Below are 12,740 nucleotides of genomic sequence, written 5' to 3' on the forward strand. Positions count from 1 at the left end.
TTGCCGTAGAAGCTAAAATTGCTTTTTTAGGCAGTTGTTAAGACTGACTGACTTTTGGGGGGGGGAAATTATTCTATAATTAGCTGTCCCTCGTTAGCTTTAGAGAAGGGAGATACGTATTTCCTGTCAAAACCTGTCTGTGATTGCTGCTTGCTGCTGCTCCCCTCTTCTTGTCCCCAAACCAAAATAAGGCAGGATTTTGTCCTTGGGTTGAATTCACAGTTTCTGAAGAAGTTGTTTCAGCCTGGATTAGTGTGGAGGGTTTGGAGCAGGGCAGGTAGGAGTCATGGAAACCTTAGCTGGTCTACTGCTTTTTTCCTTTTTAACCTGTTGTGTTGGTTCTTCAGTGTTTTTTTTTTTATTATTTTTTTATTGATGTTTCCCCTGCATAATAAAGCAGCCAACAGGAAAGCTGCTCTAATAGGGTTGCTTTTGTTCCTTTGAACTACTACTGTTTTACAGCAGGGTAAGCGTGGGTCTGGCTGAGGTAGGTTTCCAGCAGTCCTGTGCTGGAATCTGGTACTGCGGGTGATTTAGGGGGCCAGCTAACTCTCGGCAAGGCACAAGCTCCCTCCAATAAGCAAGGGACTAACAAGATTCTCCCTTTTTTAACACTGACTGAAGAGTAGGTTGAAGTGTACAGAGACCTTATCCTTTTCTTCCTTTACAGATCAGAGACGCCCTTTCAGCAAACAGTTGTGAACAAATGTTCTGCTCAGGTTGGGCGCTTAATGCTATCAACTCAAATGGAAGAAAGCACCTGCGATCAGCTGTCTCGAGTGGGCAGTACCACTCGTGCCTGCCCATCTCATGTACGTGCTGCTCTCCCCTCTGTACCAGTGTGGACAGATGACGTGCACCATGCTGTTCAAATCTGTCCAAGGCCAGAGCTGCGGCCTCCTTCGTCATTCATGCCCCGAATGAAAGCTGAAGCAGAAAAGGTGAGTGTATTGCTGAGAAAAACTAGAGTACTTACCAGGCTGCTGTCAGCACAGACCCTGCTTATTGCTGCTTCTTCGCATGACTCCTCAGGGCTGCCCCTTCAGTGAGCGGTTCTATTTTTGTTCTAGCTGTCATCTTAGAAGTTGGCCAAATTAACTGGCTCTGAATTCATAAAAACTTTTTTCTGTACCACTGGTCTGAAGCAACGCTTCACTAATAGGCCAGCCCATGGGTGTTTTGTACTTTAATTCATGCCTTTTTCCTGGTCTTGTTTCCTTCCCAGCAGGATGTTCTTCCTAGCAATTGATTTGAGAGTGCAGCTCCTTCAAAGAGTTCAGGGTAGTTAATTTGCCAGCCAAATTACAGGAATTTAAGAGTAACTCAGCTTAGTAGCTGTGACTATGGCTGAGAGTCTCAACAGCAAAATTTAAATTCAGTTCACCTGCATGTAGCTGCTTGCAGTTTAAACTCTTCTGTTTCATGCAGAATGGGAAGCGCTAACCTTGATGAAAGATCTCTCTCACTGTTACGAATGAAAGAGCTCCAGTTTCTTGAAATATCACAGAACAAGCAAAGCTGTTGAGAGAGGCTCAACAACTACAGGGGATGACTTAGCGGGAGTAGGGCTTGGTAGCTTGCGTCAGGTGCATTCCTGCTTGTAAGGCTCACTCAAGAAAACCTTTTGAGGAATGAAATAGTGTCATTTGGGCCTTGCAGAGAGGAGGCCAGCCTGCGAATGGTCACACAGAAGCACGTTCCCAAGATTCTCAGCAGACCCCTGTGGGGAAGAAATTGCAACCAAACTTGCAGCCACATCTGCTGTCACCTGAAGACTTTGTGGGAAAAGAGAGTCATCAAACCGCAGGTAGGTCCCCAGCTCTAAACTGTAGCAGTTACAGATCCTCCTCCAGTGTATGCAAGACTGCAAGGACAAAGCAGTTAACTCCCCAAAATGTTGGGGAGGCAAGGTAGTCCATGCGCCTGCCTCAGGAGACAAGGAGTCAGTCATTCCTTTTTGGCGTGGTAATACAGTTTTGTGGACTGCTGAATTGAGGGGGGCTGAAGTCCTGTTCTAGGGACTGAAGCATGGGAACTGCTAGGGGTCAGCTTTTTTAGCAAGAACATACTCCAGTGCAGGGGCAGTCATGTACACAAAGCTGAATGTACAGCTGAATTCTCTTTGTGAGAGAAGAATTCACCTAGTAAGTGTTGTAATTGCTGAGGAGATTTAAAGATAGTGTCCAAGCACCTCTCAATATGGTGTTTTTTCATGAAATGAAGCCTGAAATTTCCATGTTTCATGGGAGCAGAACCACTTACTTGCTTCTAGTGTAGATGTAAAACACTATCATGAATAGGCTAAAACAGCCTTTGTAACACTAAACCACGTGCTGGAGGGTTTCTTATGTTCTCTGGTATGCTTAAACTGAGTCTTGAGAGCTTGTAATTCTGTCAAGATCCCTGCCCTCTTGCTGAACCTGATCCTTTGGGTGAACAGGTACATGTCACGTGGTGACAAAATGGAAGAGAAGGACTCAGCAGAGGGTTCCATGTTTCCTGTCTTTTAACCTGAACTTCCCTGAGAAGAATTAAAAAGATAGGACTGCTGCACTTCCAGTGCTTGTGCCTTGTATCTTCCTTGCAGCTGAAGGGGAAGAAAGGGAGCACAATTCCAGAGAAGAAAGGGTGTTACAAAGACAGCTGGAAGCAGAGCTCCAACATATCCAACAGCAAATGCAGTACTACTTCAGCAGAAAGCAAGAACTCAAGTATGTTGCAAAGCCCCTTTAGCCTGCCTTTCTTCATGCTCTCAACTCAGTATTGCGCTTTTTGTATGCGTGGATTTGCTTTGAAACCAGTCTGTTTCACAGCAGAACTGTGAATGAAACAGAAGTTCTAGAGATTTTGTGCTTTCTCCTTTTAGAGTTCACTCTAGGTGGGAGAGAGTAAGCATGTACAGCTTCTTTAATTTAAATTTAAACAACTAATATAATTATTCTTTTGGCAGCTATTGGAGGAAGCATGGCAAAGATGTCACTGGCCATAATCTAAATGCAATACAAGTGAACTTGGCAGAGCAGCTAAAATTTAGCTTTCAGCTCTTTTATCATGAGGAGTGAAGACTTAGCTTTTCCAACCGTCAATTCAAAAAGCTTTGGCTAGGGTTTGACAACAGATTACTTCTCTATTAGAGTAAGCACCAATTTACAGAAATGCTTGAGAATGGGTCTTGGAGGGGATCCAACTGTGAGGAAAGCAAAAAGTCAGGAACTAAGGGTAGGAGATAGACACCAGCTTTCATACAGATTTCTCTGCTTTCCAGTGTGTGGTGGGTTTTTTTGTTGTTGTTTGTTTTTTTGAGTTCTAGCATTTACTTGTTTGAGACAAAAAATTGGGTCCTACTGCAAGTATCAATTGCAAGTCTAAGTTGCTTAGACTGTAGAGATCCTCCTGGGATAAGCAATCCTTCTAATCCATTTTATCAGGTCTTGTCAGCAGCAGGCACGGATTCTGCAGAAGTGGCTAGAAACAAGCACACAACCAGAGGACCAAGATGGCGTACAAGAAGAATTGGATCAGGTGTGTACCTAGCAAACAAACTGAAGTTACTTAAGTGATTATCACTATGCTATGCACTTAAGCTGAAGGTAGTTGTAGGGAATTATATAGCAAACTCTTCTCTTGACATTTTAATAATAGAAACTTGTAATCAGAAAGGGAAGAACTGTAGGTAGCGTGTTCTGTTCAACAGCCCAAGGACTGCAGTGTGGATGCCTTTTTCTGTTCGTTCAGAAATGTGACTGCAGCACCTACAGGTTATTCCCAGGCTAGCCCCAATCTGCGCAGCAGGCTTCAGGCCGTTAGCGTCAAGAACTTTTCTGTGGCTTCTCAAGACAGCTCAAGTACACTGCAGTGACTGTATCTGCATTACGCTGTTCCCCACTTTGTACAGCAATGTCTGAGAGTCCTGTATCAGCTAACTGATACTTGACTGGTTAGAGGTGACACAATCCTGTCACTTCATGGTCCTTTATTTAAGTGGGATAATATACAGGCTGTTAGAGCTCCTTTAGTCTTCCTCAGTCAAAAAGACTGAACGCTTTATTGCTGTACAAACAGCTTATGCAGTCCTCTTCACTTTCAGCTGGAGATGAGGATCAACACTCTCACCAAAGCACAACTGAAAGAGAGAGACCATGTACAGAAGCTGGTTGCCCGTCTCCATGATATTCACATCGCTCTGGATATGTGACGCTGAATCAATCTTCCAGCTCGCGGTAGGAATGTCTGCTCAGTTTTTGCCTCTTTTGTAGTGGGGGAGGGGAAATAGAAAAAAATGTATACCTTCTCTTCATCCATGTATGTCATTTTTATTTTGTAAGTTAACTTAAATATTTTTGCTTGTTTTTTGTGTTTTATTTTAACAATACCTGGTTTAAAAAACAAACCAAACCAGAGCTGAACTTACCTCATGCTGTGCTCACAATATCTAGTTTAGGTGCCCCTGACATTTCAGAAATATAAGCAACACTGATAAGACTCTTTATTTCAAAATGTTTGCAATTAAATGAGTTAATGTCAGTAAGTCATACACTTTGACATACAAAAATACCGTGCTACTGATACAGTTGAAAAATTAAATGGATTCTCCATGCAGGAGAAATTCACAGCATTATCAGTACCCTCCAGGAACTTTGCTTCCACTTCCAGGGCCCACTGGTGACTACTGCCTAACAACTCATGTTTGTTCATCAGCTAGTTCTGCACAGTATTAAGACCATCACAAAAACAGCCATTTGCATGCTGAATCCTCTCCCCCCCTCTTAGATTCCTGTTAAAGCAAACATCAGGCAGCCTATTCTCCATTACTAGGCTAACGGTGACCTTCAGATACTGCAGATGATGATGCTGAGTAGCAAGTAATTAAAGCTTAAAGTTGCTTTGGCTGTCAGGTGCCAGAGGCCCCAGCGCAGAAGGTGGAAGCTATTCATTCTTCTTTTCTCTGATTCACTGGAACAAATTTGCTTTCTACCGTTAACATGTCTTTGAAGTTGAGGCAAGAGACTACTTACAGCTTTAACCTGTGGGGTTGATGTTTGCCTTTGTATTTCTCACTCAAATGTTTTTAAAAAAGTGTACATTTCTAGAACCTGTATATAGTTATATACTACTGCAGGAGTTAACTTGCTAATACCAAGAAGTTTAACAAGATAGGTGGCTGAGAGCCACTTCAAGCTTTTCAAACTCCTCCCCATGTAATGTGAGGAAACATTGACTCTTGGAGCCAAATGAATAATTTTCTCCTGCTTGCCGCCCAAACAGCCACCATCACCCTAAAGCCACAGCTGGGCTACATCACTAGATGCAGTTTATCACCCCTTCTTTCCTGATGACAAGCTAAGCATACAGGACTTGGCAAACTGGACATTTGTACAACAAAATTATATTCTATTTTCTGCAGTGCATACAAAGGAGAAATTTTTCTTTAGGAGATCAGAGCTGGTCAAAGCCTACCATCTCCTTGAAGCAGCAGAAAAAACACCCAAGGCTCAAGCAAGGAAATAGTATGAGAAATCTTTCAGAGATCAGAAAGGCAGGTTTCATAAGCACATCCATTCCCACAAGCTCAGGGCAGCAAAGCCAGTTCTAAGTGTTGGAGTGCCTGGACTCAAAACAGAGTTTATTCTCTAAGAACAACTGATACATTGCTTTAAAACTGAAATCCTCCTCTTCACTTTGGCACCAATTTCTGTCGATGCCATTTAGTGCCATGCTCAACAGATCCAAGGTGTTAGTATTTGTTATAACTTTTCTTGACATGAAGTTACGAAGAGGCTCTGAAGTTTTGCTGTAGGATGGAGCTTCAGAGCAGAGCTTTCAGCCCCCAGCACATGCCTAATATTAAGTATGAGGGCAGAAATCAGAACAGGCTTTTTATATTTTGAGTAAGATAAATAGTTGCCAGCCCATTATAGGACAGCCAGGCTAATGCACCTGGGAGGCAACTTTAGATTGCTTTGAAGGTCTGTAATATTTTAATACACAATCAGTGCATATGGCATTTCATTCCATGCAAATAAAAATTGGTCCTTAAGAATTTGAAACTGTTCTTTAAATAGAGGAATTTATGAAGAATTCAGTGACCAAGCAACAATTAAGATATATAGCAGAAAGTAAAAACCTATTTTGGCTGCCATCTTGTTGCATCACAGAAGATAAACATCCTTTCTACCCTCCAACCCTTAATCCTGTTGTTATTTTGTCATAATCTTGTTTTTTCACTCATACAAACAAAATCTTTAAGGCCTGTAACGGCAAAATAAAACCAGGGATTAGGGATAGGACACATTGATCTGTCTGCTACTATTAAAAAAAAAAACCAAAAAACAAAAAACACCCAAGATGACCAGTTTCATCATATGGAATGTAGACACAGTGTTTTCATTAAAATACAGTGCAAAGTCCATTTTTAAAGAGACAATGATGTCAGGTAAAAGAACTAAAGTTGTCTAACATTAGAAAACAAACTGGATGAGTCTCATCTGTTGTACTGATGCTGTTTGTTGTGCACACTGCTTAGGTTGGACTGTAAAGCCATACTAGCCAATTTAACTGTTTGGCTCCCTGTGTGTTCACAGGCTGCCTTTTGAGGATTGTTTTAAAACAGAAATGAGAACACATTCTCAACTCAAGGTCTGTCAAACAGATATGACAAATCTGAGGTACAAGGTTCGAATCAACCTGTCACTGTCCCTTTAAATACAGCTAATCTCTGCCTCCACCCTTCCCCTTTGCACCTGCAGAGCCTAGGAAGGCTTAAAAGGGACTTACAGGCTCTGAGAACATAATTATCCTGTGGCACATTGAGGGGGGAAACATGAAAGACTGCAGGCACAGGGTGGGACTGAAACCTCCCTGGTCAACATTTTTAAAGGCAGCTGTACCTGATACGTATATGGATCATCTGATTCTCTTTCTGCATTCAGCAGCGGTATGTAAATACAGGGCAAATACTCCCAAGCCTAACACAGCAATGACATCTGTTCTCCTCACCCAGGTCCTGCTGAGTGATACATACTTGTTAAATGAAACACTCAGTGGTGTGACTGAGTTCCTTTGCATATAAAACCTTCTTGCTGTGCTAGTTTCTATAGAGAGCCCAGTGCCTCTCCAAAGCGGATTTTCTGTCCAGCCTTGAGGTGGAATTTGAAGTCCTTGGGTGCCTCAAAGATTAGTACAATAGTGGAGCCTAAGTTAAATTCCCCTAAATGTTCTCCTTTCCTCATGGGGATTCCCTTCTTGTTGTTGTTGGATATGAAGCTGAAGTCATTGTAGGAACCTTTGGAGTAACTTGGACTGTTGGTGTGCAAGTCCTGTACAGAGAACGAAGAAACCATTACTGAAAGATTACAGCATTCTATATACATTAGCAGAGCTGCAAACTGTGGCTGTCCAGGCATTTTGAATGCATGAGCTTACAAGTCAAGAGCATGACAGGAATATTAAAGTCTATACTGCAGATGACTGTTTAAATTAGTCATATTTTAATTAATTGTATATTAATAGTCAGTGCAGAACACCAATAAGGTGAAACTTACCCTGAAATTCAGGTTAAAAAAAAACAAACAACTTGTTAATTCTTTCATTATACTTTACCAACCCCAACCTTCAAAAACAGGAAGAAGGATACCTACTACCATCTTACTCACCTGGTCAAAGTAGATGCGGATAGAGCCCACATTTGTTGCTCCTACTGCTGTTAAGGAGAAAAAGCCATGTTTCCAGTTACCCGTAAGGACAACCCGTTCATTGTGGCAGAAGAGCTCCTTGATCCAGCGAGCCACCCCAGGATTCACAGACATCAGAGAGCCTGCAACAGTGAGAATATATTCAAGCTAGGCTGTCAGTCTTGTAGCACTACTGTGATGCCCTAAATGGTATTTTCAGTATAACTGGCTCAGTAAGCAATTCTATCACTTATTTGGAGGAAGAGCAACAAATGCTAAGCACAGCAAATGAACACAAGGCTGTAATAAAAACAACACGTCATAGAAAGATGTGATCTTTAGTCTTCTGGCCAGAAAGATCAATACTGCTCAGGAGGGACTTGTATGACTTTGCATTTTTCCTTGCAGTTACTGGCAAACAGTGAAGATCACTCTCGCCCTTCACTGGAAGGCTGAAAGCAACCTGGAGCATGATCTAGTTTTCCCTGTTAGAGAATGAAAGGTTCAAATTTCCTACCTGGGAATGATTCTTTTCATGCTGCCCTGCCCCCCTTTCTCTCATTCACACCTACAGCTTCATCTTGACTGTGTTTCCAGGCAGTGACGACCTGCTATTAAAGAGGGGGGCAAAATCTGTGCTGGGAAACTGTTTCAAAGTATCTGCCACTGTTGAAGCTTGTTCTAGCATCAATCCTACGTGCTCCCCTGTCACCAGTTTGAGGTGCAGGGACTCATATCCCCACTCTCTGACACTACTGCTCTACAAAAGATGTAATTAACTTCACCCTCGTTTCATCTGTAAATTCACATGTGATGACTACTGTTAACTGTCATCAAATAGACCCAAGAGAGATCATGGTAAAGACAGACTCAGAGCTAGTGCCTAGTCTCAGCCCTGATAGTTAGAACTGAAAGAAGCCTTCTAGTATCAGCTTTGGATCCATCTAACAAAAGGCCACAGGCTACTAAAAGCAAGTCAAATAACTTTTTACAGCTTAGGAACGGGTTTTAGTGGTTAACTATCCAATGCATGAAAGCACCCCCTGCAGTTCTCTTTGGTAATGCAAAGAGGTGGTTAGTAAGGCTGCAGCTGAAAGGCAAGTAGCTAGCTAGCTAGCGCTGACCAGGAAATACTAATAAAGTAAGTAAGTTTAAAAAGAAAGTTGATTACAGTAAGAACCTCAAGGACTTCAACCCCTAAATAGTCCTTAAAGTAAAATATATTCACTACACAGATTTTTAGCTATAAAACCATATTTGCTTTGCTGTGTTGGATCCAATAGTAGCATTTCACTCAAGCACCATTATTTTAATCAAGGTCTAGCTTCAGTCTGAAACTTGAGAGACTGCTCAGAGCTCTTAGCAGGTCTTTGTCTCTCCCTTATGGTATCTGAAACCAAATCCAAATCCTTAGGTTTTTGCTACGTACCAGGAAGTATTTTTTTTTTTTTTTAATCTGCAAAGGAGAGGAGGACAAAAACATTTGATCATTCCAGCTCCAGCAGACTGTTTAGTTATATCTTCTTGGCCAAGCACAGGAAAGAGATCATATTTTAGGCTACTGTTTGCTCTGATCTGCAGAGCTATCTTTATTTCAGATGCAAACTGAATAATTCTTTTTCCGGGAACAAGTCAGGTCAGCCTGCATCAACAATTATTTCAAAGAGTTAGGACAGCCTGAATACAATATTCCTGTTCTCACCATTCATATGTGATTTGTACTGGCAGACTATACTACCTTAAAATTCATTATTGTGTGTGACAAATCACTTTCCTCCAGTTATCTATCGTGTGACTGTACAACTGCTCCACAGGCACGTCTCATTCAGCAGTGGCCCATACCAGTGCTTCCCTCCAGAGTTGCTCTGCATCCATTTGCTAAGAACAGGAGCCTACCTGGGAAATGACGTCGGTGCGACACTCTCCAGTCAGTGGGTGAATGGAAGCAGTGATAATCCCCTGGTGCAAGGTAGATCACACAGTGGTAGAGCTCATTCCCCTCCTTTGTGACAAGTTGTTGCTGAAATGAGTTGCCAGGTGGGGCTGCAAGGAAACCATGGAAAGAAAGGGGTTAAAGATAGTCTTCCTGCAATCATCTACTGTAGCCTAGAAGTCTGTATTATAATCAGCGGTAATAGCAGAGCACTAAATGCAGCCCACGTGCATTGTTGAGACTACAAAAAGACACATTCAGCCCCAGGGATCCAATGTTTCAAGGTGCTTGTTTCCTTTTACAACAGAATTGAATCCTGTACGGAGTTTTAAACATTTTGGAAATTTATTAGTTTTAGAGTTTCACCTTCCCCAAACAGCACAACAGAAACTGAAATTCAGTGAAACACAGAATTCTTCCTCAAAGCCACCCTTTCAAGAATGGAATTTGTAGAGAGGCCTTAGGTTTACAGAAGGCATTAATTGCATCTGTGCATGTATTGAAAATAACTACTGTTTGCAGAAGGGCTCTATCTCTCCAGTCCCCTCTCAGGTTTAGCAAAACGTGTTGCTCTCATCAAAACCAAAGGCCTTAAAAAACAGTGCTCCAGGCACAGCAGAAGCAGTGGTAGCACAAGCCAAGTGAGGAATGGTGCTTCCGCATGAAACTTTTGTATGGAGCACCTTGTACAATCTTTGCTAACCGGCTGCTTAGGCACATTTGAGTGACAAGCAGGAGTGCTACAGCTTCGTTATAGGGGCAGATCTTGAAATCTGTTTTAATCATTAATAAAACCACACATAAAGGAACCAAGTGATTAATGGGGAGAATCAGAATGATTCAGGCAAGACAGTACAAAGCTACTGAAGAGAAGAGAACTAAAATAGTGATGTGTTTATCCTCAAATGTAAGATATACATTAAAAAAAAAAAAAAAACAGAACTACTTTTGTTCCTGACAATGTGAAGAGGAAAAAAAAAAAGACATGAAATATACTCTCTTGCTCTCTGAGAGCACTGAAGTGGCAGAGCCTGTGCAAGGTCCAGTGGATGCACAACTTACCTTGGCTAAAACGCAACTCCTCTGTGCTGATGCGAGGTCCCAAGAAAGATTCCAGCGAATAAGTAACACCTTTCACCTGCTCCACTTCACAGTTTTTCACTTGTCCAAAATTAAGTATCTTTCCATCAGAGGGACTAATCTACAGAGAAGACAGAAAATGAAATACATTAGAAATTCATGCATACCTCATCTGTCCAGCCATCACAGCAAGCAGAAAACATAACAACCGATCGTTTCAAACACTGAACACACTTTTCTTCCTTCACATCTAGCTCCTGTAAAAAGCAAAGTCGTGAAAGCTCCGTGTGGGATTCTGGTCTATGCTTTGTGTTTTTAATTACATATCCAAGAGAAAGCTTAGATATGCTCCTTTTACACTGCAGGCTTTTTCCCCCAGAAAGCTATCATTTCCTTTTACTCACCACACTGTGCAAACAGCAGACTGGCCGTGCTTGCGGTTTCAGCTTCCTGCGGAAGAATTCGCTGAGGTTTCTGTAGTGATGTAAATCTTCAACAGCTGCCTCCTTCATGTTCACTCCAAACGTCCAGATGTACAGGCTGTAAACAGGCTTCCGGAGCCATGTAGGCAGCTCCACCTGGTTCAGGCGACCCCAGGCTCGCGAGAGCAGGCGAGTTGGTACCGATTTGTACAGAGCTACCTAAAGAAAGAAGAATTACACCATGTCATTCACAGTTCTTCCCACTGCCAGCTTTCCCTCACCTCTCCCCATAAAACAGAAGGGCTCAAATTGTTCCTGCTAACACTGCCTCAAATTCAGTGAGTTACAGCATGCAGGAAGCAGCCTTGACACCTGCAGAAAATTCCACTGCACTTGATCCTCACTTCTGCCATTCTGATGGGAATATCCCTGAGATGAGGGATAGGATGGAGCAATGGAGCTTATTATAACTTTATATTGAAGCCAGAAACTCCATTCCCTTGCAGGGCTGAAGCTTCACATGCAAGTTACTGGAAACTGCCCATGTGAGGCTTACAGAAAAAAGACACATTTCACATATTCTAGCAGAACCCTCACCAGAAGGGTTTACCATTACCAATGTTTCATTTTTGTAAACAACCAAAGAAAAATTGACTAAAAAAATAACTTCTCCACGTTTGATAAGGTACTTCTCAGATGGCCATCTGCTATTGCAGATATTTTTCTGCACCACACAATTGTACTGCTTAATGATACTGGAACAATTAAAGAAACGTACCCACGTGGATGCCGCTACACTGGCACAGTCTCATGCCAGTACTGCCCCTTCTCTTGCAAGAATGGGAGTTGCTAATAGAGACTTTTACCTTTTGGACTTAGGCCAAAGCATAAGTTTTGGTAGCAAGAAAAACAAATGAAACAATGTTAAGAGGTATGCTGTTCATATAACTGGGCAGATGACAGGTTTTCCTGCTGGGTAATTCCAGGAGATAACTCTTCGGAGGTTTATGGTACTTAGTGTCAGCCAAAAAAACTTGTATGAGCATGATGTAATTGGGGAGGATGGGGGAACACTGAACCCTCTGAAGCCAGTTTTGCAAAAGAAATAGAAATCTGGTACAGTCTTTTTAAACAGTACAACTAGCTAGATTTAACTTCCAAGTTAAAAAAAAAAAAAAAAAAACTTTTTTTCCTTATCAAAAGTCATCATTTATTCCCAATGTTAGTCAATTGTATCCTTCACTATTAAGCCTTGCAGAAGACAGCAATAAACGCAAACAAAAGCACACACCAGCTGAGAGCTTGTCCGTCCTATCAAATACACTTATTTCACTCACAAATTACCCTCCTGCATCACATCAAATTACAGTGATATTTAAGAAAGAAGCCACCAATTTAATCTTACTTCAAATAAAAACTTTTAAATCAGTGGTACTTCAGGTTATATAAACTGAAGTACTAAAGAAAAATATATTGCCATTTTATTTGACATGATTTATACAGTGTCAATTGCTAAAATCAATTTGCTCAGTTTTCTACAGTGAAACACAGATACAACTGTAAATTCACAAAAATTGTCGAAGTGATATTTCCCAGTAGCACCTACTCTTCAAAAAAGGCTGCTTTTCAAATTGA

General features: G+C 41.6%; 2 protein-coding genes across 18 annotated transcripts in view; one reads left to right on the forward strand and one right to left on the reverse strand.

The window, feature by feature from the left end:
* Positions 1-12,740, forward strand: part of SFI1 (SFI1 centrin binding protein) — a 60,503-nt gene that overhangs the window by 27,107 nt on the left and 20,656 nt on the right. For 5 of the 13 annotated variants that reach the window (XM_067307221.1, XM_067307220.1, XM_067307215.1 and 2 more), the window contains 5 exons: positions 671-941; positions 1,660-1,807; positions 2,588-2,711; positions 3,429-3,522; positions 4,088-4,349. In XM_067307221.1, the coding sequence (XP_067163322.1) occupies positions 671-941; positions 1,660-1,807; positions 2,588-2,711; positions 3,429-3,522; positions 4,088-4,195 (745 nt within the window). In that variant the 3' untranslated portion in view covers positions 4,196-4,349. The other 8 variants (XR_010885948.1, XR_010885947.1, XR_010885949.1 and 5 more) reach the window with 5 other exon arrangements.
* The window catches only part of PISD (phosphatidylserine decarboxylase), a 31,350-nt gene continuing 23,081 nt past the window's right edge, over positions 4,472-12,740 (reverse strand). For all 5 annotated transcript variants that reach the window (XM_067307230.1, XM_013944858.2, XM_067307228.1 and 2 more), the window contains 5 exons: positions 11,088-11,324; positions 10,666-10,804; positions 9,567-9,713; positions 7,653-7,813; positions 4,472-7,316 (listed from right to left, as the gene is read on the reverse strand). In XM_067307230.1, the coding sequence (XP_067163331.1) occupies positions 7,092-7,316; positions 7,653-7,813; positions 9,567-9,713; positions 10,666-10,804; positions 11,088-11,324 (909 nt within the window). In that variant the 3' untranslated portion in view covers positions 4,472-7,091. The remainder of the gene's footprint in view (positions 7,317-7,652; positions 7,814-9,566; positions 9,714-10,665; positions 10,805-11,087; positions 11,325-12,740) is intronic.

The sequence above is a fragment of the Apteryx mantelli genome, chromosome 17 (assembly GCF_036417845.1).
Source record: "Apteryx mantelli isolate bAptMan1 chromosome 17, bAptMan1.hap1, whole genome shotgun sequence".
Lineage (NCBI taxonomy): Eukaryota > Metazoa > Chordata > Aves > Apterygiformes > Apterygidae > Apteryx > Apteryx mantelli.